Source organism: Scyliorhinus canicula, chromosome 4 (assembly GCF_902713615.1).
Source record: "Scyliorhinus canicula chromosome 4, sScyCan1.1, whole genome shotgun sequence".
Taxonomy (NCBI): domain Eukaryota; kingdom Metazoa; phylum Chordata; class Chondrichthyes; order Carcharhiniformes; family Scyliorhinidae; genus Scyliorhinus; species Scyliorhinus canicula.
In genome coordinates, this window is record NC_052149.1 from 168941885 (window position 1) to 168968199 (window position 26315).

Here is a 26315-nt window from a genome sequence, read left to right on the forward strand (position 1 = left end):
AACCTAATCGATTCTGGCCAATTAGGGGCGGGTACCTTGATAGCTGGGCGGGTCCTAGTTGTTATCGTCCAAGGCACGTAGGCACTCCAAAATAAGGTAAATAGGTGCCCCCGGGTCTGTTACTGCTGCTATGTTTCAATCTGTGTCCCATTGTCCTGGGGAAATCGGTGATTGACCTTCAGCAGGAGCAAGTCTCTGTGTAGGTCTGGTTTCCTCTGCACAATACACAGGGGTCGTGTATGGTCTGTGTCCCAACCTGCCCACAATTCCCATTATCCTTTGCAGGCGGCCATTTTAGATGGCCACACATACTAGGCCAGTGATTCTCATTATTTTTGCTTTTGAGGAACCCCTCTCCCAGTGAAATTAAAAACTCAGCGCCCCTCTGTAACTCAATACCAAACCACAACACAGTAGTGAGAACTGGCGATTCAATCTAACCACAGCAGTAAGAGAAGATGGCACAACTGGAGTGGACAAATTAACAGGACTGAGTGACTTTGTCCATTTGATCTCATCACCATTAATCCTTTAGTGGCAGCAGCAGCAAACCCTGCCCCCTCCCTCCACCCCCATTCCTTTCCTCCTCCACACCCCTTCACAAATAGTTCACAGTATCAACTTAGGGGATACGGGCATCCAGACCCAGCTCACCTATCTGTCAAAGATATACTGAGCCATGAATATAAAGCTCCGAGACTGAGGTAGGTGGAAAACCTAAATACACTTCAGCTACTTTATTAACTCGTTCTGAAGACATTGAAGGACAGAATCACGCTGGTCCTAATTATTGCAAGCTTGCTGCAGGCTATGAGACTGGCCAAGTATCTTTCTACTTCTTTTCCCACTCTTTCTATTTGTAGATGCACCTCCCAATGTGATTCTGAATCTTATAGAGCATGAAAGTGCCTGCATTTGGCTCCAGGTCTGTGTTGACTTACCAGGTCTGAGTTCTTTGGGGCAGTAATGATGTTACAATTAGTCTCAAAGCCCCACTTCCTCTCATCTCAATATCAAACCGCAACATAGGTTACAGCCTTGTTGCAGGCACAGAGAGTATCAAGGTTCTTTAATTCCATTCGGCTTCTGCACCATCCAAGGCAACTGTCCATTGATGGTGCCCCATCTCCAACTCCAGGTCAGCTACAAGATTAATGAGGGGAAAACAGACTCATTTCACCCATGTGACCAACTTTCAATTGACTCAAGGTGGCGCCGCATGAGGGGAAGGAATGGACTGAAAGGAAGACTGCATTTCCTCAGCCCAAGCAATGTTAACCAACCCATTGATTTTCCCACCCCCATCAGGTTTCAAAAATTCGAACTCCCTTGACGGCATAGATTATAAGAGAAGGGAGGTTATGTTGGAGCTGTGCTAAACTTTGGTTCGGCCACAGCTGGAATACTGTGTGCGGTTCTCGGTGCCTCACTATAGGAAGGATGTGATTGCACTGGAGAGGGTGCAGAGGAGATTCACCAGCATAATGCCTGGGCTAGAGTATCTGAGCTATGAAGAAAGGCTGCATTGTCGCCACCTGGGGTGGCCACGTCACAATTTCAAAATGGACACTCATAAGGAGTGTAGGGAAAATTGGACAACTACAGAGAACACAAGCAGGTGCAAGGTTTCCTGTGTATTAAGATTTGCAGAACTGTTAGGCAAAATCTCAGTTCAATGAGTGAGTCGACACAGTAAGGCTTCAATCAAATAGTTTTTTACTCTAGGATTGTAACACGTACAGCCATCTGAGTTATGGCTGGAGAAGGCGCATTCTGCCGAGCCTCAAGTTACACACACTGATAAAGGTTGTTCCGCGCGCAATGGCCTTGGGCGGGTTACATAGCTGCCCACTCACAGTACTGTTGCTAACATAAATGTTATCTAAACCGCCACCCCCATCGCCCTCCTTAGTCAGAGCTAGAAGCAGCTGCAGAAATATACCTTACAATCCCTCCTTTGTCCTCTTATGAGGACAACAATTACTTCCCGCGCCCCCTATGTTTTGAAACGCGCGCAAAAATAAAAATAAAAAACCCTTTTTGCCAAGCGTTCTATACCGCCTGGTTGGGTCCTGAGGTCTCTGGTAGGTGAGGACCCCCCCAATCCTCTTGGCTCGACCCGCCGGAGTCTCAAGTCCTTCCCAGGGGCGGTGTACATTACATACAATTTTTGCCTTGCCCCTTATAACCCGCGCGTTTTTCTTTCGTTCCCTTCCCCCCCCCAGTTTCACATTTCAGCTTCTAAGTATTCTTCTAGGAGGTAGTTCCTCCCGGTTGGCGAATGCCCTCAGCCCACGGGATTTTTCCGGGTTTTCTGATACACACCAGGTCCCCTTCTTTTATCGGACTCTCCTGTCCTTCTTCTCTGTCACCGGCCGCGTTGTTCACCTGTTGCGAAACTAAAGTGACCATGTTACCGAGCATTTTGATATATTGACTCATTTCAATTTCCCTATCTTCCCATGTTTGCACCCACTCCGGGTTGGTCTTGGGTCCTGGGTCGTTAAGAGGGTGAAAATTCAAAACTTAAGATTTGTAAGTTCCAATTAAAAAGCATCTTCAGCTGTGTGGACTGTTCATTACTTTATCAGAATTTAAAAGGCCAGAACTCGCAGGCAAACCAGCATGGGAGTGTCAAGACATCTTCTGGATTACACACAAAAGCTTGTTGAAAGGGTTGACTGTCTTGCAGAGACAAAAAGGGGCGTATAGTGGGTGCATAAATTGGAATGATGCCATTCGCATCTCTAAACTTGTTTTTAAATTTTTCACTCAAATGGCTGGGAGTAAAAGTTGGAGTGCTGCCAAATTCCCGTTATCAAGTTTTTCAGGGAACACAATATGTTATTGAAACTCATGGACATATTTCATTTACCCATCTGTTGTTTATAAGTCATTCTGCAATCTCATAATTAAAACATCTGCTTTGTGAGACAGTTTAGTTTCACCCTACTGATGATTTTTTGTGTCAGGGAAGTTTTAACCCTGAACTAATGAAACACCGGCTTGATCATATTTGTCATATGTATTTCAACTATCCTAACCTCCACTGAACACCATAAAACTAATATTTTCTTATTTTTACATACGTGATTTTGCACCCTGATTAAAATTATAGCCTTTGAAAAGAAAAAAAATTGTTAACTGTACTCAAACTATAATCTTTAAAGACAATGCGTAGACAATTTGAAGCTTTCAAATTTAGATGCCTAAAACTCTCTCTCTCTCTTTCTCTAAAATGGAACAAAATTAAAATACTGAACAAAATTTTTCATTCTCCTTCAAAAACTTTATCTGTGTCATTCCATTTAAGTCAATTTCTACTGATTAATTTTAGAGGCATTAGCTTTTCTTAGAGATGTATATTTCTTTGTGCAGATGACCTGCTTGCTGAAATGGTTAAATTTTTGTACAGAATCAAAAGTGGTGGAGAACTTGGCATGATGCCATCTCCATCCGTTATGCGACCTTAGACATTACCCATCCTTTCTTTCAATTTTCAATGTTCGTTATTTAACTGGTTTTTGGAAAGAGACATTACTGGATGTTTATTTTTCTTTTATTTCAAGTGAGTTGAATTACTGCTGAATTTATCTGGACGGCTTGAAACGATCTGAAGTTATTCTCGACATGTATCCATTCTTAAGTTTCTAACCGTAACCTTGTATTGATTTTCCTCCCCATTTTTTTGTTTTGGGAGGGGGGTTAGTCATCCTCAGACATTCCTGAACAAAACTAATTGAGTGCTTTAGCCCCTTTCTGATCTTTTGGACTTCACTTAATTTGATTTTTTTTTCTCTCCTTGGGACATTCTGGGACAGTCGTTAGCCGTAATTGTTGGCAGTTTTGTGAGGTCTTTATGCTAGTTTGCAGAACCTACTGCAGTATCTTTACTCGTTTTATTGACATGCTTAAAGGAGTTAGAGCTCAATTCCTTTAAACCAGCCTGTCTTCCAAATGGTATGAAGGTTTAATTTATCATTTGTGCTTAGAACTTTATTTGTCTTATCTTTACTTCTGTGATTCTCACCATTTTTCACTGTTCCACAGAAATCACACCCATCTTTTATCATTGTTTTTTTTTTACCAGAGTAGTTTGCTCTTCAAAAACCCAAATGTTTTAAACTGACTTTTTTACTCATTTGGCCTTGATACTAGATTTATTGGATGTTACCTCACCGTCTGTCCGCCTTGCCAAGTGATTCTAATTTTAGGCGGTCAAAGGTTTGACTACTCGCCTTGTCCACCGGCTCGAGCGGCATCCAGCTCAGCAAATCCTTCCAGACTTACACTAAATGTTAGGGGTGAAAATATTCACACAAAGGCCTGAATATAGCTTAAACTCACATGGATTAATATACAGATTCAAGGCGGATAGCCTAATGACTTGGTTATTTTCCAATATGTGCCGTCCTTTTTTTTTTAAGACGTTGGCTGTTTTAACTATTTCTTTCTCTGTCAATTTTATACCCAATTTTAATGCATTAGTTTTCCCCCAGTGGCCATTTTTCTTCTAAATTTTTATGCTCTTTTCGCGCGCTAATGTTACCGGACATTTATATTTCAAGTCTCTTATGAACCGGTGATAATAGATCCAAAACTGTTTTGTTTTCAAATGCGGACATTTATATTTCAAGTCTCTTATGAACCGGTGATAATAGATCCAAAACTGTTTTGTTTTCAATGCCCGACCTTCACGTGACAGATCTCTCAGGCAACAAAACAATTATCCGATTCTAAAACTCTACTTCCTTCTCACTCTACTTCTGAGATCTGACAGTTTTTTAAGTAAAGACTTTGAGTAAATATTATCACTAATATTTGGTCGAAGGTAATGTCCTCTTGTCACAAGGCAACAAAACAATTTTCCGATTCTAAAACTCTACTTCCTTCTCACTCTACTTCTGAGATCTGACAGTTTTTTAAGTAAAGACTTTGAGTAAATATTATCACTAATATTTGGTCGAAGGTAATAACATGTCCTCTACTTCCTTCTCACTCTACTTCTGAAATCTGACAGTTTTTTAAGTAAAGACTTTGAGTAAATATTATCACTAATATTTGGTCGAAGGTAATAATTCTATTTCCTTCTCACTCTACTTCTGATATCTGACAGTTTTTTAAGTAAAGACTTTAGGTAAATATTATCACTAATATTTGGTCGAAGGAAATCATTAATCTTACACCTTAAGGACTTTTAAGTTCAACTTAACACTTACGTGTCACAATCCCAAGGCGTTTGACGTCCGGCTATGGTCGTCTTCTATTTTTGTCTCCTTTTTCAATCACTGAGACAATTATTACACAATTTAAAATTTCAATTTTGGAGTTTTGATTTAACAGGTTTGACTCCGTACCTTCTTTTTAGCCGGCTTTTAATTGTCTCTGCGATCTTAAACGGAGTTGTGTTCGACTCCCCCCCAACGTCGGGGTCACCAATTTGTTAGGCAAAATCTCAGTTCAATGAGTGAGTCGACACAGTAAGGCTTCAATCAAATAGTTTTTTACTCTAGGATTGTAACACGTACAGCCATCTGAGTTATGGCTGGAGAAGGCGCATTCTGCCGAGCCTCAAGTTACACACACTGATAAAGGTTGTTCCGCGCGCAATAGCCTTGGGCGGGTTACATAGCTGCCCACTCACAGTACTGTTGCTAACATAAATGTTATCTAAACCGCCACCCCCATCGCCCTCCTTAGTCAGAGCTAGAAGCAGCTGCAGAAATATACCTTACAGAACCCAGACAGAACTGAAACCAATAGCCATTAACATATTAATGGGCTATCTCCAGGGACAAAAAGCAACATTAAAACAATCGAGACAAAGCCAGACTCCCCGGCGCCAGCGGGAGCTAAGACAAAGGCAGGCCAACGGACACATAGGGCCCGCCCAACGATCAGGGAACACCTCCGGTATTGGAGAAATCGATAAGAACGATTGGGACATGGTCCAATTAATTGGGACCAAGTCCAGGGTCCGCCCAAAAGGGGGCGAAACCCCTGGGGGCTATAAGATAGCATCCCCAAGTTCAGTTCGTTCTTCTTGGCCTTGGCTCTCAGTGAGGAGAGACCTGCCTAACAGCTGCATCAACCAAGTAAGTCTCAGGTCAATGCACGCTATGAGATAGACGCTCCTAGCTACTATTCCGTACCAGTTTGAAGCCAGCAGTATCAGAACCGGACAGCGGCCATTGTTCCTCTGACCTGGTGGGCCACTCGAAGCTAAGTATAGGCTTTTAGTAGCAGTTGTAGTTTAGCAAATAGTTTATGCATGAGTAATAATTGACTGTGTGTATAATAAATGTGTATTGATTTCAAACTTACTATCTGGTGTATTGAGTTATTGATCAGTACTTGGCTTTGAACCCTGTGGTGGTATCAGAAAGATTCCTGGCGACTCTAGAGCAAAGGTAATTAAAACAGAGCAAATTAAGGGAAAGCATAACGAGCAACAGCATAGGCTCAGGTTGTTTTCTTTAGAGCAGAGAAGGCTGAGGGACCTGCTTTGGATGTATAAGATTATAAGTGTTGGGTGGGGTTACTGGGTTATGGGGATTGGGTGGAGGTGTGGACCTTGGGTAGGGTTCCGTTTCCAAGAGCCGGTGTAGACTTGATGGGCTGAATGGCCTCCTTCTGCACTGTAAATTCTATGATCTATGATGGGTATGGACAGGGTGGATAGGAAGCAGCTGTTCCGCTTAATTGAAAGGTCAATAACAAGGGGGCATAATTTTAAGGTGAGGGGCAGAAGCTTTAAGGGAATTTGAAGAAAAATGTTTTCGCCCAGAGGGTGGTAGGAGTCTGGAATGCACTGCCTGGGAGGGTAGTAGAGGTGTGAAACCTCTCAACTTTTAAAAAGTGCATGGATGAGCACTTGAAATGTCATAAGATTCAAGGCTATGGGCCAAGTGCTGGAAAATGGGATTAGTGTAGATTTCGTGTAGTTTTGGCGGCACAGACTCGATGGGCTGAAGGGCTTCTTCTGCACTGTATGATTCCATTTAACAGTTAAACACAGAGAATGGGCACTGAACATTGAAGCAATCAAAAATGTTTTCTGAGTCAAACCCATAGAAGTTAATTATCATAATTGACGGGGACAAAGAAGTTGTGTTCCTCCAGTAGTGAGGTGAAGCTCCTGCTGATCTGAGTGCCTGTGTACAGAAACTGGATGACCACAATGAAGATTTTCAAGAGACCAAAGAAAGTCTTGACAGGTAAAGTAGCTCCCAATTCTGTCACAACATTTTTGGAAGAGTTGAGTTGAATGCCAGTGTGCAGAGGAACCTGTCCAACCATGTTACAAGTGGTCTCCAACAGAAATCCCTTCTAGGACCCTGAGAGGTCTGTCGACCACAAGTTGACAACCCCTGTTTTAGGCTGATTTTTCAGTTCGGTACTGAATCGTTGTGTTTTGCAAGAAGTGCTTAATTGAGATATCACCTGCCTTCTTAGGTTAATGTAAAAGTTTATGGCACTTTTCAAAGAACAGCAATGGAGTTCTCCCATTGTCTAGTATTTATATATAATCAACAGTACCAAAAATCAGATTCACTGACCTTTGTGAAGAATCCCCCCTGATGTTACCTGCGAGACTGTCTGAAAACCCCAAAGGATATCTTGAAACACTGATTCTTAGTGGTGCATTTTTGTTTTGAATAATGTGAGGAACAATGTGCAACCGAGTGAGGAACCAGTCCTATCGTTGTGTGAACAATTAATAAAGAATATTTATTAAAGTAAAAGAAAAAACACAAGACTAATATACATTATGACACTTAGTATATGAATAACTAAACACACTTTTATCTGAATTTACCTCTTGTTCTCAAAATATACCCACATTCCCTAAACCTCTTTTCCCAAACAACATCCAATTTTAATAACCCTATAGGTCAAATCCAGTTAATAGTTACCACACAATACCGCTTAGTTGGCCAAATCTAGGAAAATGTCTCTTCCTTGTTCAGCAAAGGCATGAAATTGCATCTTTTAGAGAATATACGCAATCTGCTGTGGCTCTAAATGTTAATTGGAACAGGCCTCCGTGGCTCAGATCACTGGTTCTTAGTGACTTGTATTTAACTGTTGGATTGCCTGCTTCCCCATTGAGGGTGCTAGCAGTTATACTGTTCAATCTCTTTGATATTCCCCTCTGTGTATTCTGCTGTCTACCTCGCTCAAATTCCTTGTCTTTAGAAGTTATCATTTGCACAGCCCCACTGATCTCTGGTAACCAATGGGCTCGATTTACTGGCCACGTTTTGCGAGAATCATAGAATCATAAAATCTACAGCGCGGAAGGAGGCATTCGGCCCATCGAGACTGCACCAGCCCACGCCTCCACGCCTTCCTCGTAATCCAGTAACCCTACCTAACCTTTTGGACACAAAGGGGCAATTTAGCATTGCCAACCCACCTACCCTGCACATCTTTGGACAGGAGGGGACACGGCCAGTAGATCCTGGGAGCGGCCTCTTCTGGAACCCCAGCATTCATTACACCTTGCAGGATCTCAGGATTTGGATCACACCGACAATGGAAGGGACCAAGATATTCAGAGTTAAGTGAGTTTAAAAGGTCACTAAATTCTGCCGACGCCAAGCTCCCGGGATCTACCAGCCACACAAAGACCCCTCCCCCCAGCCTTGTGTCATTTAGCATTAGTCCTCACAAATGGGGAACAGGTGGAACGGCACTTAAGGGGGTGGGTCTCCAGGTGATCAGAGCCCCCCCTCCCAACTACCAGGTATAGGTGAGTTGGGGGGACACATCACGGGGTCGAGGGATCAGAGCGTCATTTAAAAATGGCGCCCCAATCACTTCATGTATTGAGGAGCTCCACTCACCGGAACTCCTCAGCGCACAAAATTATGCTAAGTGCGACCTTGGGGTGGGCGACCCGTCAGGGCCCGAAAATACAAGAGTGCCATTAGATAACAGGGTCCTTCCAGGCACTTCCCTCTAAACCCACCCAAACGGCCTCTATTTTATTTTATTGGTAGGATCGGGTCCAATGTTTTTGATATGGCCATTTGCAACTTAGTGTCTCTAGACTCCTGCTAATCTTGTTATTGAGAAAATCATATCGCATTATTCCTCTAGGTGCCTGCTAGTGTTGTTACTGTTCTTTTATTTTCATCTGAAATTCACGGTTAATCACATTAACTTTCCGATTCCTGACATCTTATACATCATTACTGATGTGGGGCTTTGCTGTGCATGAAATGTCTGCTGAATAACAAAGTTAATTAATTGACTTGTGACACACTTTAGGGCATCTTCAGAGTGTGAAAGATCCTTTGACCTTTAAATACAAGGTCATCCTTTATTTAACATATTTTGTCATTTCGGTATTACCACTTCCAATTCCATTGTCTGGCTTAGTTTTCTACACTTCCTTTCATTCAGCATCACAGCAGCAATGATTTAGGTTCAGAAAAGAACCTCTGGCCTGCCTCCAGTATTGGCAAGCTTTCTGAGACTATGCGAGTTCAACAAGGTGGTGGTGGGGGAACTGTAACAGGCCATAAGAGAGCTGTATAGTACAAATGATGCTGGACCACTTGCAAACCAGGTATATATTAGCATTGTCAAAGGACTAACAGTGTCAATGTAAGTTGTACATCTCACTATTTTAGTACTAGTATTCTCCACATGTGTGAAAAATTCATGCAAAATCTTAAGAAGTGAGGAAACTGAGCATTTATTTAAATTTTTGATGCTTAAATGTAGATAGTAGATGCATGTTTATGTGGTGTGTTTTGTGACTTAACCCTGCTGAAACCTTTCAAGGCCAATTTCAAAAGCCCTTTTATACACTAAACTATTGTACTTTGTATGAATCATGAAACTTCAAATTATATATTGTTGTTGAAAACTCACCATTATTCTTAGAAATCCCCCTATACCAAAAAGGGCCGACATTCTAAATGGTGAACAGGGATTCTCACTCCCTGACTCCTGTGCAGGCTTCGGTGGGTGCTATTCAGGACAAACTATATTTTCAAGTTATCCCCCAGTATAACCCATACCGTCACAGAAGATTTCATCTACTTACCACTTAGTAGCACGATCCTGGGTCCCACATTGCTAAGTAAGTAAGGTAGACTTTGGAATAACCACTGTTTCAGGTTAAAACTTTTAAGTTATTTTATTATTATATTTTTTCTTTTAAAATCTGCAATCACTGTCTTTAGAAAGGTAAAAAGAGCTTGCTTCTGGATCCTTCTGATTGGTTGAAGGGATCTTCAGGCCCAACTTGACAATGAATCGTCTTTTTTAAAATCTGGTCTTCTTTAGTTGTATTCTCTGGTGAGCTTGGTTGCTATGTCCTATCTTTCCCATGTACCGAGCTGTGAGAGCTGGCTCTACTGGCTGTCTCTGAGCTGACTCTGCCTCCTCTTTAAATTCTGGTCTTCCTTAGATGTATTAGCTGTTTTAGCTCGGCTGCTTTGCTCTATCCCTTTCCCATGACCGAGCTGACTGTAAGCTGACTCTGCTTGCTTCTCTGCACCTTTCTCAGGGTTCATATATTTTTCTAACAGTTATTAAGTTTTTATGACTTTATTGAAAAGTAACTTTTATTTCACTTGGATTGTAAAAGGTACTTTTAATCTATTTTTTTCTAACACGACTAAGTATTCATTTTGACATGACCTGAGCTCATAGATCTCTGATTACATTGTTTCCTTTGTGATGTTCAAAATGCTTTGATTTCAAAGGGGTGTTACTTTCAATTCCTGTCATTTCTATAGTTTTATTATTGAATTGTGTCCCCAGCTCATAATTTTGACTTTGATTTGGGACTAATTTGTGTTCTTGTAGACAGGTTGTCTCCAGTTTTCTTTAATTAACCTGACTTCAGCAGAGCTTCGCACCTATGTATTTGACCCCCTAGTCATTCTTTTCTATCTGCTGATTTTACTTCAATGAAGGTGTGAATCATTGCTTTTAGTGTTATGCTAAAACTCCACTTGGTTATAACTTGAAAGGATTACATTTATCTCCTAACTCAACTGAAACCCTCATTCATGCTTTTCCAGATGCTTACTAAACTGGTTAATTTCAATGAAGGTGTGAGCCATTGTTTTTAGCTTCATACAAAAATCCTGTTTGTTTGCGAAGCCTGTTTGGAAGAAGGAATCTGCATTTTATAATCCTGCTCTTTGCAGCTGCTGTGAACCCTTTGTGGGATCTTTCCCTGTATTCTCTCATGTTTCTCTTGGATCAGGTATTGCCAGACTTCCATGTTTCAAATGACACATCTTTCCATATTTTCAATTACAATATTAAGATTAATGTTTGGTTAAACCAAAAATAGAAAACCAGCAGAAACCTTCAAATTTGTTATGACAATTAGTCGTCCAAAATATTGGATTCTCTGATTTGGAGACTATGTCCCCACGCCGGTGTGAAAACGGTTACGCCAGGAAAACTGGAGCAAAATGGCCACTAATTCCCCGTTTTTCTTGGGGCTAGCAGGGAGGCAGTGTAAAGCACCCGGCTCTAGCTGCCGATACGCCTCAGAGAATTGCTGGGCCCATGGCCGCGCATGTGCACTGCAGCGGCTGTGCCGGGCTTCATGGCGGACCAGCCCGCGGACCTGGTCCACAAAATAGTCCCCCCCTCCCCTTCGGCCAGCTCGCACTGTCCCCCTACTAAGTCCGCAGTCATCACGCTGCGTTCCTGACGGCCGAGACCACAGGCAACCCACCCCGTCGCAAACTCGGCCGTTCGAGGACGGAGTATCGCGGGGCGGGCCTCAGCCAGCGTACAGAGGCCGTGGATACGGCGTGCGGCGTACTACTAGAGCATGCTGCTTTTCAGAGGATGGAGCATCGGGAAAGCGCCTCCGTCCCCAATTTCGCCGTAATCGGGGATTCTCCGCCCTGTCACAGAACGCGATTTCGCCATCGGGAATCAGAGAATCCAGCCCCTGAATTGAGTTTAAAACAGACCGGGCGGGAACCTCCAACCCACCGCACCCGTTTTTTGGAGCAGCGAACCTTGCCAGCAGCGTGATTCTCATTCCCAGCAGCCGGGCAATGGGGTTTCCCATTGTGGGCTCCCTCATGCCAACAGGAAATCCGCGGGCATCAATGTACTGCTGGCGAAATGGAGGATCCCACCGCTGGAGAAGCTAGCCCATAATACTGTTGTCGCTTCATGAGTTGCAAAGGCTTGGCAATCTGATTTCCTCAAAAATAAATGCCAGTTTAACTCCTTCAATTCCAGGTTTGATTAACTCAACCAGGGCAGCAATAGACTTTTTAATTGTCTTAATCATTTGGACTAGGGGATATGCAAAAAAAACCTCAGGGAGGTTTCCATTGCTGATCACTATCCTGCAACCCTGTGGGAAAATAATGTGTGCATAGTCATCAAATGAGGATAGGATGTGCAGGTATTCAATTAGTTTGATAATATTAAAACTGAAAGCATTGCATTTTGCAATGGCTACTGTCTAAGACCATTCCACCATTATGCACATTGGAGGAACTGAAACATCCCAGGGCTTGTTTGTACCAGAAAATGTTTGATATGAAATTTAAATGTTCCTTGTAAATATGTCTTGCACGTGTAGTGAGACACCTCACGCAATGTATTGAAACAAGCTGATCAGTTTAGCATTTTATGTCAAATTTGAACTATTGTTTGACATACTTTTACAAATTTTCTGATGAAGTGTATTTCTTTGAAAAAAAGTAAACACATTGATGGAACATCCCCAATCATTTTCTAGAGGCACCATTAGTCAGGGGCACGTTTCACTATAATCAGCCATTGGGAAAATGTATTAGTGTCCCAGTGATCCAAAATAACTTTCAAGTATTACATTCCAATCTGCTTGAAAAGCAAATGGCACTGTGAGGCAGAGGATCAATCAACAATAAAAGCATATTTAGTCGCAGACTGCAGCAGTATCCTTGGGCAGCACAGTAGCGCAGTGGTTAGTACTGCTGCCTCACGGCGCTGAGGACCCGGGTTCGATCCCGCCCCGGTTACTGTGTGAAGTTTGCACATTCTCCCTGTGTCTACGTGTGTTTCACCCCCACAACCCAAGAAGATGTGCAGGGTAGACTGATTGGCCACAATAAATTGCCCCTTAATTGGGGACTCTAATTTTTTTTTTTAAAATAGTAACAACAGTATTCATAATCAGTAAACTTTATTTGAATCACAGTCTTACAATACAATAAGCAAACCCTTCAAAGACAAATCCACATTTCCCTTAGTAAAGCCAGTCTTTGACATTCAGAGACGCGTTATACAATGGTGAAAAGGACAGATCGCACTTCGAAGTGGGAAGAAATACTCTCTAGCTCTAAGCAGAGTTTGCAAGAGATTGAAAATAAACATTTTGGATGCTCTTAGCTGTGTTGGTTTCATTCAACAATACTTGTGGCTCAGAAAACAGAATTCTGGCATCAATCTCATTTTTCTTCTCATGTAACTAACCATCTATTTTAATGATCAGAAAATATTTCTGGTTCTCAGAAAAAAAACTGGGATTTATTATAACACACAGCAGAATTATACCACCAATTCATTAACACATGATGACAGTCAAACATTTTCACACTGAGGAAACATTTACTAAAACATAAATTGCATTGAGTTGTGAAGATCTTCCAATACTAGCAATCCTTTCTCTAGCCACTTTACTAAACATTAGTAGCACGTTTGTGAACACTGTGCCAGGGTTTAAATACTTTGTCAACATCAGAATGGCACATTTTATCCCCAATCTGGGACTGTCTTACTCTGTATGGCTCAGGACTACATATTTTGGTGCAGAACCTTTCAGAAACAAACCTGTTGTCTATGTTTAACATCCTCTCTCGCCCGCTGTCAGGATTTTAAATAAAGCATCCACCATTCCCACAAAGATAGTTCAAAACTCAGATTATTTACATTTTACAGAAATATATTGACAAGTCAGATCTAATTGAGCAATGCCATTTGCAGGTTTAAGCAAAAGTGAATTGTTGTATTGTTGCAATTTTACTTATTTCGCATTCTACAACAGGAGCACCCGATTGGGATGTATAACATTAAGGAGTATGGCAGGGTGGATAGGAAGCAGCTCTTCCCCTCAGTTGAAGTCAATAATGAGGGGGCATAATTTTAAGGTGAGGGGCAGGTTTAGAGGGGATTTGAGGAAAGGCTGTTTCATCCAGAGGATGGTGGGAATCTGGAATGCACTGCACGTGAGGATAGTAGAGGCAGAAAGCCTCACAACCTTTGAAAGGATGTGGATGAGCACTTTCAATGTCATAACATTTAAGTAAGAAGTCTTACAACACCAGGTTAAAGTCCAACAGGTTTGTTTCAAACACGAGCTTTCGGAGCACGGCTCCTTCTTCAGGTGAATGGAAAGGCTTGTTCCAGAAATGTTTATATAGACACAGTCAGAGATGCCCCGGAATGCGAGCACCTGCAGGCAATCAAATCATCAAAGATGCAGAGAGAGAGGTAACTCCAGGTTAAAGAGGTGTGAATTGTCCCAAGCCAGTTCAGTCGGTAGGCCTCTGCAAGTCCAGGCTTGTTGGTGGGGGCCGAATGTAATGTGACATGAATCCCAGATCCCGGTTGAGTCCGCATTCATGCGTGCGGAACTTAGCTATAAGTTTTTGCTCAGCAATTTTGCGTTGTCGCGTCTCCTGAAGGCCTCCTTGTAGAATGCTGACCCGGAGATCAGAGGCTGAATGTCCTTGACTGCTGAAGTGTTCCCCAACTGGAAGGGAACAGTCCTGCCTGTTGATAGTCGCCCCTTCCAGTGTTCCCTTCCAGTTGGGGAACACTTCAGCAGTCAAGGACATTCAGCCTCTGATCTCCGGGTCAGCATTCTACAAGGAGGCCTTCAGGAGACGCGACAACGCAAAATTGCTGAGCAAAAACTTATAGCTAAGTTCCGCACGCATGAATGCGGACTCAACCGGGATCTGGGATTCATGTCGCATTACATTCGGCCCCCACCAACAAGCCTGGACTTGCAGAGGCCTACCGACTGAACTGGCTTGGGACAATTCACACCTCTTTAACCTGGAGTTACCTCTCTCTCTGCATCTTTGATGATTTGATTGCCTGCAGGTGCTCGCATTCCGGGGCATCTCTGACTGTGTCTATATAAACATTTCTGGAACAAGCCTTTCCATTCACCTGAAGAAGGAGCCGTGCTCCGAAAGCTCGTGTTTGAAACAAACCTGTTGGACTTTAACCTGGTGTTGTAAGACTTCTTACTGTGCTCACCCCAGTCCAACGCCGGCATCTCCACATCATGGATAACATTTAAGGCTATGGGACATGTATTGGAAGGTGGGATTAGCGTAGATCGTGTATTTTAATCAGTACAGACACGATGGGCCGAAGGGCCTCTTCTGTACTGTATGGACTATAACATTTGCTCTCATTTTAAATAGTAATTACTATCTGAGACCTTGAGTTGAAGAAACGCCATGCAAAATGTTAACGCACATGAGGTATGGTTTTAGGATCTCAAGAGAGCCAAACAATGTTGTTAAAAGTGTCTTGAGATTTAACTGAGTAAAAACTGGTGGAAAAACAGACTGACTGCACTTTAAAATCAAAAGTGCTAGTCGTGCACTTTGAAGAGGCTTTGGGGATTCATACTGATAAACTGCCCAAACAGAAATGGTTGCACCATTTATTCATGTGTCTTGTAACTGTGACATGAGATAAGTACTTCAAACAATATCATGTACCTGTTTTTGATCAGGATTTTTCTCCCCATTTAAGGTCCCTTCATAATCTAATCTTATTCTCCAGGTGACCTAGCCTTTATCCTCCCATGTCACAAAAGACCAGGATAAAATAGCTACCTTTCTTTCAGAGGTGTACTTTACCTCCATTGGCATCTCAGATTGTTTTAGGTACAATTAGTGTTTGGAGGAATCTTGGGGGGTCCAACCTGAATAGAGTGGGAGCGGTGTATCTTGGAGGGGTTGGGGAAATCTGTTCTGTCATTCTATATGGTGCACTGGGTAACAAAGCATGGTATCGTTGCAGGGCAGAAAAAAGCCATTTGGCCTGTTTTGTCCTTGGCAGCCCTCTACAAGAACTCACCGACTTCCACACCCAGCAATGTTTTTCTCTTCAGTTTATTATCTGATTCTCTTTTGAGAACCCCCAATGAATCTGTCGCCACTGCACTCTCAGACAGTCCCTTTCAGATCCTACTCACTGCGTAATAAAAGCTTTTCCTCTTGTTGCTGCTTCCTTTGTCAATCATCTTAAATTGGTTTTCTCTGGCTGTTTGTTTTGTTGGTTGAATTACACATTGACTGGCAATGGCAACAAAGTAGGGTTCAAGGCAATAGCTGGGAACTGGTGATTTTTTTTCCTGAGGTAGGTAATCCCATTCATGATTAAGAAGCAAAAAAAAAACTGCAGATGCTGGAAAAGAAACAAAAACAGAAAATGCTAACATACTCAGCAAATCAGGCCGCATCTGTGGAGAAGGATCTGTGCAGAGGCTGGGAATTCTGAGGCTAGTAACTCACCTCTTGAAGCCTGTTCACATCTAAAAGGAAGTCAGGAGTGTGATGGAATACTCCATCTGCCTGGATGAGTGCAGCTCCAATAACAACCCCGAAGTTTAACACCATCCAGACAAAGCAGTCCTCTTGACTGGCACCCCATCCATCTATTTAAACATCCACTCCCTCCACCACTCGCAGTGGCAGCACGGTAGCACAGTAGCTTCACATCTCCAGGGTCCTAGGTTTGATTCCTGGCTTGGGTCACTGTGTGCAGAGTCTGCACATTCTCCCCATGTCTCCGTGGGTTTCTTCGGGTGCTCTGGTTTCCTCCCATTGTCCAAAGATGTGCAGGTTAGGTGGATTGGCAATGCTAAATTGCCCTTGGTGTCCAAAAAAGGTTAGTTGGGGTTACGGGGATAGAGTGGAGGTGTGGGGATAGGGTGGAGGTGTGGGCTTGGGTAGGATGCTCTTTCTAAGGGCCGGTGCAGACTTGATGGGCCAATTGACTTCCTTCTGCACTGTAAATTCTATGAAGACCAGTGTACACCATTTACAAGATGCACTGCAACAACTCATTAAGGCTTCTTCAACAGCACCTTCCAAACCCTCAACCTCTACCACCTGAAGGACAAGGGCAACAGATGCATGGGAACACCACCACCTGCATGTTGCTCTCTAAACCACAACTATATTGCCATTTCTTCCCTGCCAATAGATCAAAATTGTGGCAATCCCTTCAGCTCATCACCACCTTCTCAATGGCAATTACGATGGGCAACAATGCTGGCCTTGCCACTAAACGTTTTATGAAACAATACTAACAAAAAAAAATTAAAGTCCCTTAGGTGCTTCTGACGAGATGAGTATTTCCAGCATTTTCTGTTTTGACCTCTAATCATGACATCATTAATCTAAATGTTCTCCCCAAAACAATAAACTTTGCATTGTAACCTCCCCTTTTCAAATCACAAAAGCATTTGAGACAGTAACTATAATACCCCTCATGAGACCCACAGGGGCACATTGATTGATTCTCCCGTGGGACTTATAGAATACAAGCTTCCCCGCTAGTGGGTGGAGGTCCGCCCATTGTGACTCGCAAATTCTTTAAAAGCCGACCCGGACAAGGACCGTCACTTCCGGTAGTCCCAACTGGGACCTGCGAACCGTAAGCCATGTTGCGGCCCTTTATGTTTACAAATTAAATGTTATTTAATTTACCTTCTCGGGACTCCTGAGCATTATAGTAACTTATTTTTTAAAAAACGAATATTTCACAACTTTAAAAATAAATCATTGCAACAGGTTCGCAATCAGAAACAGGGTCCATTTAATTCAATACTTCATTGCAATCAGATTAAAATGATAGAAGCTGTAACTGTTGCATTCAGAGTTCAAATTCAAGTACAGTATACAATCTGGCTGTTCATTCAGCATCAGACCGTTTGTGCTCTTGCTCCCTCACAGTTCAGTTTTGATTTTATGTTCCAAATCTTTCTGATCAATCTTATCCAGTTGTTGGTGCCAGCGATTATACCCTAACAGAGCTATATTTTTAGCAGCAATGGCACTCATCTCCATGCTACTCGCTGTCCATTCTATACCATTCAAATAATACAGGTTGTCATGTAGAATTATCGGAGGGATTCCTTTCGCTGACGTGTATTGAGGATATGCCAGCCAATCAGTGACTTGGACAGAGTAGTATGAACGAAAGAGTGTCTTCAGTTGCTCTTTGGTGAGAGGGGACGGTGAGAAGACCTTCCATACCGCAGCTTCCTGCGGTTGTTTCCTTCTATAATTACTGGTGACATTCACTGGACTAATACTGGCTGTACTAAACATAAAAAGCTTTGGGCTGTCTGTGGTTACAATTGCTGCAAATGGAAAGAGTTTGGGATCCGGGAACCCAAAATATGAGGAATTAAGGTAACCATGCACTATAGACACAATCATATGTTGGTAGCGACCAGGAAACTCTGTGACTGGTGGTGTCAAGTCACTGAAGGTGATATTTGTAGTTTCCTGATGTAAAGGAGTTGCAATGACTACAATGTCATAGAAATTATAACCGCCTTCATCTTCGTTTTCATACTTCACTTGGTAAAGGGCTTTATCTCCTAGAGAAAGAAAGTTTTAAAATTATTTATGGTAATACAGAGACTGAATTTTGCAAATACATTTTTCCTTCATCCATCCCACAAGGACCAAACCTGACTCTTTCTTTTCAAAAAAGCATAAACGGTGCACTGGTAAATGGCAATAGGAATCCCAAGAATGGTCATTCAATCCACGAATCCTGCTTGCTGCTTCTGCTGCTCAATTATCATTTTGTGCTACTGTCCGTCAACACATGGGTCTTGCACATCTTGAGGCAGCCAAATGTCAATCATTATTCTGACCCCCTTCATTCACCCTAAATTTGAAGCTGCAATCCATAACTATAATAATCTTATTTAACCTCATAATTGTAACAATCTGGAGTGTGGCACACTTGGGTCACTCTCCCAAGACCCCAAATCAATTTTTCTTTGGACCCTGCTCTGTTCTGAAAGGGACAAAATAGTTCCTTCCACTTTCCAGTCTCTGCTGAGGATTGCTATTTTTCTCCCATCAAGTGTAAAAAGCGCCGTTCCTGAGGTTGTCTTCTATTGCTGCCTACAGGCCGTTTGGAAGGACGTCACAATAGGAAGGGAAGCCTGGGACAGGAGTTTCTTGGAAGTGCCTCAAAGAGTAAAGGGATGGGAAGCCTACGGGTGTGGGTGGGAAATTATTATGGTCTGATAGTTCTGCTCAAATCTGGGGTGGGTGGGGTCCTTCTGGAGGTGGGATGCTGACAAGGGTACGGCTAATGGAAATATACAACAGTGATCAGTATTCCGTTGTAGCCGAGACCATTCAGGTCAAACTAGTCATGTAATTATGCTAACTCAAGCACCATTTGTGTGTGAGTGTCACTGCTTGCTGCTCAGCATTTAACCCGTGACTCACTGACTTCCAAAACTACTAACTGCTATGGTGTGCCTGTACCATTGGCCAATGGGCTAAGCAACTTTATTCCCTTATAGGGTTGGTAATGGCACACTGCCCGAGGAGAGCGCTCCTATTCCTTGACTGTGTGCTGAGGTGCGTATTGACAAGTGCCCACCATAGAACTGGTTGAGCCCAAGGCCTTGGAGTGAAGCTTTGGGCAATGTCTGTGCCTGAGATGAGAGCTCAGGATGCAGCATGGTGGCAAATGTGGTGTGGGGTCTCACTAAAGCAGAATACAAAGTAAGGACTGGGAATCAATGTGGCCAGGATACGAGTCAGTGGGCTTTGAGAGGCAGCTTCAGACGATGAATGGGCAAAGAGTAGTCCTTAAGAGACAAATGCTAACCATCAAATCTCTCTCTTTGACACTGCGGTGAGGAGAACGTACAGAACATGGAGCTTGGTGAACTCGCCGTCATTCTTCTCGTTCATGGGCAGGAGAAAAGAGGATATCAATGGAGGCGTCTGGCACATCAAAGGCAGGTGGAGAATCGCAAAGAGGAAGGGGTGGCGGGGCCTGCTCCCATCGCAGAGGATGAACCCCAGAAAGCCATCATGCGGAGGCACCTTGCTGGACCCAGGGTCTACAGACAGCACCAAACAACCTGCAGATGTCCGAGAATCAGTGCCACCAAAGACTACGTATGTCCAGGGAACTAGTTGGCCACATATTCCACCTTGTTTGGGTTTGGCAACACGGGGAGTTGGAGGGCATCCACTGCCAGTGTCACTGAAAGTTACAATAGCGCTCAATTTCTACAGCCGAGGCTCTTAACAGAGCTCCATAGATGTCCTCTGCGGGATTTTGGAAGCCTCGGTGCAAAAGAGCATCCAGAAGGCGATATCTAATTAAGTTTCATATTGACTGGAATATTACAGCAGCATCCAACAAAGTATTAATTTTTTTTAAAGCTACATTTGTCTACACTATTTTGATGTTTGAAATGCAACAAACTCCACATCCAACCTGCTGACACACCAGTGAGTTCACAATGGGGAGGACATTCACCTGCTCTGACTGGGAAGGGATTCACTCGGTTGCCCCTCCAGTTGACACACCAGGGGGTTCATACAGGGGAGAAACCGTTCATCTGCTCTGACTGCGAGAAGTGATTTACTCCTTCATCCGACCTGTTGACACATCAGCGGGTTCACACAGGGGTGAGGCCGTTTACCTGCTCTGAGTGTGGGAAAGAATTCACTCACTTGACCAAGCTGCTGAGACATCAGCGAGTTCATACAGGGGAGAGGCCATTCACCTGCTTGGAGTGTGCAAAGGCCTTCACTGATTCATCCAGTCTGCTGATACACCAGCGAGTTCATACCGGAGAGAGACCATTTAACTGCTCCAAGTGTGGGGAGGGATTCACTCGGTCAACCTATCTGCCGAAGCACCAGCGAGTTCCCACTGGGGAGAGGCCATTCCCCTTATTCTGAGTGTGGGAAACGGTTCAATGATTCCTCCAACTTGCTGAGCCACTTCATGATATTTGGTGACATGGGAGGGATGGGATGTTTCTTTTTGCTGGACTGGCCGGTCTCACGACTTTGCTTCCAGTGGGTTGACACTCTTTGAGCATGGGAAAAAGCATTGCCACTGAAATGATCTGCAAGACCTGATACAGTTCGTTTATTACATCCTGGATAGTCAAAGTGTGGCACAGTGGTTAGCACTGCTACCTCACAACTCCAGGGTCCCAGGTTTAATTCTGGCCTTGGGTGACTGTGTGGCGTTTGCACGTTCTCCCTGTATCTGCATAGGGACTGGTTTAGCACACTGGGCTAAATCACTGGCTTTTAAAGCAGACCAAGGCAGGCCAGCAGCACGGTTCAATTCCCGTATCAGCCTCCCCGAACAGGCGCCGGAATGTGGCGACTAGGGGCTTTTCACAGTAACTTCATTGAAGCCTACTCGTGACAATAAGCAATTTTCATTTCATTTCATTGGTTTCCTCCGAGTGCTCCGTTTCCTTCCATAGTCCAAAAATGTGCAGGTTAGGTGGATTGGCCATGCTAAATTGCTCCTTACTGTCCAAAGGGTTAGGTGGGTTACTGGGTTATGGGGATAGGGTGTAAGTGTGGGCTTATGGTTCAGCTTTACAGCAGGGAACATACTTTCCAAGGGCTGATGCAGACTCGATGGGCTGAATGGCCATCTTCTGCACTGTAAATTCTATGATATGGCTTAATTACATGTGCTGCACATATCTACCCCAGCTTTGCATATTAAAGGTATTAATTTTGGCTTTCTAACTACATATGCCCTCAGTCACAATGTGTATGATTACTGGGTTGATATTATGAGCTCATCTCCAAAGTATTATTTGCTCTGATGTGTGAGATTACTGGGCTGATGTTTCAAACTTGCCTCCAAAATATGATTTCAACCTCGTAATCTTTTCCTCTTCCTCAGGTAAATCTTAGCTTAGTCAAAAATCTCTCTCCAAAGGAAGAAAGCTTACATTTATATTACCATAGAACCCCTACCAATGCAGAAGGAGGCCATTTGACCCATTGAGTCTGCACTGAACCTCTGAAAGGGCACCCTACCTAGGCCCACCCTCCTGCCCCATCCCTGTAACCCCACCTAACCTGCACATCCCTGAACAATAAGGGGCAATTTTAGCAAGACCAATCCACCTGACCTGCACATCTTTGTAAGAAGTCTTACAACACCAGGTTAAAGTCCAACAGGTTTGTTTCAAACACGAGCTTTCGGAGCACGGCTCCTTCAGGAGCCGTGCTCCGAAAGCTCGTGTTTGAAACAAACCTGTTGGACTTTAACCTGGTGTTGTAAGACTTCTTACTGTGCTCACCCCAGTCCAACGCCGGCATCTCCACATCATGCACATCTTTGGACTGTGGGAGGAAACCGGAGCACCCGGAGAAAACCCACGTAGACACGGGGAGAAAGTACAAACTCCACACAGTCACCTGAGGCTGGAATTGAACCGGGTCCCAGACACTGAGGCAGCAGTGCTAACCACGGTGATGTCATTGAACCCCACTGGAACATCTAAAGCACTTTGAACACTATGTGGGGAAACACAGCAATGGCTTTGCACACAGCAGCGGGGATTTAAACAGCATATCTCTGTTTCATTTTGGTAGGAACTGAAGGGAGAATGTTGGTCAGAACAATGGTGGAACTCACCACTGCTCTTTGTATAGCGCCTTGGAAACTTTAAAATTTACCTGTAAAGGTCGTTGAGATCTTGTACCCAGTACTGTTTTAGAAATACCAGTCTGGTTTAATCTGTTCAAGACCTGGGACATGTATTGAATCATAACTTTGATTCAGGAAACGAGAAGATTAGCAATTGACCCAAGCTGGTGTGCAACTTTTCCTGCTGCACCGTTGACAAATGCTTCAGGATCACTTCCAATTCCACCGTACAATTCTTACAAATGAACTTTAACCTTTTGTTCCTTATGGTTCAGCTTTACAGCAGGGAACATACTTCTTTGAAATAAAAAGAAAACTGTCTCGATTCTCCATTACGTGGTACCTTTCACATTTCCTCACCGTGATGATTGGCTTTTGAGTTCTTATAATACCACAGCTCTTAGCAGTTGCTGTAAGAATGTCCCTGGATGACACCATTATTGTGACAGAAACAACCTCAGCACATTTTATATTTTATATCCATTCTTAGGATGTGAGCATCGCTAGCTAGGCCAGCACTTACGGCCCACCCCTAATTGCCCTCGAGGAGGTAGCGGCGAGCCGCCTTCGTGAACCAATGCAGTGCCTGTGTTGTAGGTACACCCACTGTGCTGTTAGGGAAGGAGTTCCCACTTTGCTCTCGGCATCCAATGAATTTGTGTGCTGCACTGGATGAACCCAAGGGAAATGCCAACTGTGATGCTTCTTGGAGTTAAACAGCTGTCACTGAAATATCAAAGACTCCTCGAGGAACGACAGGCACTTGGTGAGGGGCCAGAAAGTGATTTGGGCAGGGGAAGTCACTGTCGCCGTTACTGTTTGCACTGGCCATAGAGCTGTTGGCGATGGATCTCAGGGGGTCGGCGGAGTGGCAGGGGATTATGAGGGGACAGAGGGAACATCGGGCGTTGCTCTATGCCAATGACCTGTTGCTGTATGTTTCGGATCGCTGGAGACTATGGGAAGGATTATGGGCCTGCTGGGGAGGTTTGGAGGGTTCTCGAGTATAAACTGAATGTAGGAAAAAGCGAGGTTTCCCAGTGAATGAGCGGCACAGCTGGCTAATTTAGGAGGGTAATGCCATTTACAGTAGCGAGGGATAGGTTTAGGTATTTGGGGATTCAGGTAGTGAGGGAATGGACAGGGTTCCATTAGTGGAACGTAATGAAGCTGGTGGAGGAAGCCAGGGAGGGCCTTAATAGGTGGGATACACTGCTGCTGATGTTAATGGGAGGGTACAAGTGGTGAAAATCAATATTCTGCCGAGGATCTTGTTTATTTTTCAGGCTCTCCCAATCTTTATACCAAAAGCCTTTTTTCGGAAATTGGACATGATAATTTCGGACTTTGTATGGGCAGGGAAGGTGCTGAGGGTCGGAAGGACCCTGCTACAGAAACAGCGGGGGGGGGGGGGGGGGGGGGGGGGTTGGTGTTGCCGAACCCATTTCATTACTTTTGGACGCCGAAAGTGGATAATGTTCGGCGATGGTGGGAAGGAGAAGGGGTAGAGTGGGTTAGGATGGAGGAGGAATCTTGTAAGGGGTCCAGTTTGAGGGCTATGGTGATGGCAGCATTGCCAATGGCTCCGAGTAGGTATTCAGGGAGCCCGGTGGCGTCGTCCACGGTGAAGATACGGAATCAGTTGAGGAGGCATTTTAAGGTGGAAGGGGGTGTCGGTGTTAATGCCGCTGTGCGAGAATCCTGAGTTTGAGCTGGGGGGTGGGTGAATAGTGTGTACAGGAGGTGGAGGGATGCGGGGCTGGTCAAGGTGAGGGATCTGTATACATTTGTACAGACTGCATAGTTGATTGCTGGGAAGTATGTTTCTCAGGGTGTTTATGTATTGTAACCTGTTTTGATATATGTTTGTAACAAAATACCTTTTTAGAAGAAAGTGATTGGGGGCAGATTTTGCAGCCTCAAAGTGTTAACTTATTTCCGAGTTAAAGGATAAACCTGGAAAGGAACAATATGTTCAAATTTTACTTGGAAAGTTTGCTTTTTTGTTTGCAGCTTTATGAATTCCTTTATTTCCTTAACCCTCTGTCCACTGCCCTTCAGGTGAACTTCTTCCATCTGTAGGAATTTAAATTTAATCCAGCTCTGGGTGTCATCAAGATCAATTTTGGCCTGGTTGCTAACAACCAGATGTTGGGCATTCTAGAGAAATAAGGGCTGACAGTCAGTAAAACCTATTTACATCTTGGAGCAACAGACTCTCCAAAATAAACAGGATGGCTTTGATGTCTCCTGCTCCAACTATCAGAGCATTATACAAGATAAATATCTGCACAAGGAATACGTGGTTCGAAAGAGATCAAGTATGAATAATTAATTATCGCAACTTTCAATTATATTGGAAGTTATATTAGGAAATAAAAAATGTCACAGTGTGCACTGTGAAACACCATTTGATACTGATCCACATGACAGATGACCAAAAGTTTGATCAAAGGAATAGGTTTTAAGGAATGTCTCAAAGCAGGAAAGACAGGCTAGTGAGGTAACAACAGAAATTAGGGCCTCAGCAGCAGATGACATGGCCACCAATGGCAGGGCATTAAAAATAGAAGATGCACAAAAGACCACTGGAGATTAAAGAGATAGGAAATGGTGAGGCTCATGGAGGGATCTGAACAAAAAGATGGGAATTAAAAAAATCAAGGTGTTGCATAACCAGGAGCACATGGGTGTTGGATAGACAGGACTTCAGGATGTAATAAAATAGGCAGACAAATATTGTATTAAGTATTGTACAGAAAGCCAGTAATCAATAAGACTTCAAAGGATGCAAAAACAGTTGGGTCAGGATGTTGTGTTCTAGAGGAGTAGCTGTAAAATAAACAATATTTGAATAGGGTATTTTCCTAAGTTTCAGGAACAGGTACTTCAGGAGCGTCTTATCTATGCCACATGCTCAAGCTTATTTTCTGCATTAATCAGTATGAGGAAAGCAGGATGGGGGGTAGGAAGGGGTGTTGTGATTGAGAATTTCTGCCATAATGGCGTCTGATTTTACACTGTCAAATTTCTCAGCAATGGAATGTGCCATACAAACTTCATTTTTAGCCTTTGGACTTCTATGTTTTGCCCTTATCAGTAGAGTAAACATACTAAACGAATTGGCTTAATTTCTTTTTTTAAGATATATTCTGTCAAATAATTCAAAACAAACTGTTTCCATGGAATGATAATTTCTAACTCTACATGGGACACAGTCCCCAGGGGGATTTTGTTCAAATGTGGAATTTCTGTGATGTATCAGTTTTGCGCAGATTTTCCTGTACCTCTGCACCAGTGTGATTATAACGTACAATGTTGGTTAATCTTTTTCACTCCCTCATTAAAAAATAAATATCAGGAGGGGGAAGAGATACCAATCTCAAACCATGATTTAAGGTCATCAAGTTAAAGGTCCACTTCATCCTAGTTTGCAAATGGCAGACACATGTAGTAGTTTGTACATGATAATAATGTACCAAAACGCAGTTAATACTGTAGCAGCAGACCTTGTTGATAAAGGAGAAAAGAACAGCTGTCTGTCCTTTTGCAGTTGGGCCCTCATGGATGATTGACCAGTTACTGGATGTTTCAATTATTATTTTCATCCA

General features: G+C 43.3%; 1 protein-coding gene and 1 long non-coding RNA gene across 2 annotated transcripts in view; both read right to left on the reverse strand.

The window, feature by feature from the left end:
• Positions 1-1699: 1699 nt before the first annotated feature.
• LOC119965153 lies at positions 1700-5711 on the reverse strand. Its single transcript, XR_005460442.1, has 2 exons — positions 5220-5711; positions 1700-2399 (listed from the first exon to the last, which is right to left on the reverse strand). It is a non-coding gene; the product is annotated as an uncharacterized LOC119965153 (long non-coding RNA).
• Positions 5712-17811: 12100 nt separating this feature from the next.
• Positions 17812-26315, reverse strand: part of LOC119965154 (prenylcysteine oxidase-like) — a 43732-nt gene continuing 35228 nt past the window's right edge. The window contains exon 6 of the mRNA XM_038795501.1: positions 17812-18625. Coding sequence (XP_038651429.1) covers positions 17967-18625 — 659 coding nt within the window. The 3' untranslated portion in view covers positions 17812-17966. The remainder of the gene's footprint in view (positions 18626-26315) is intronic.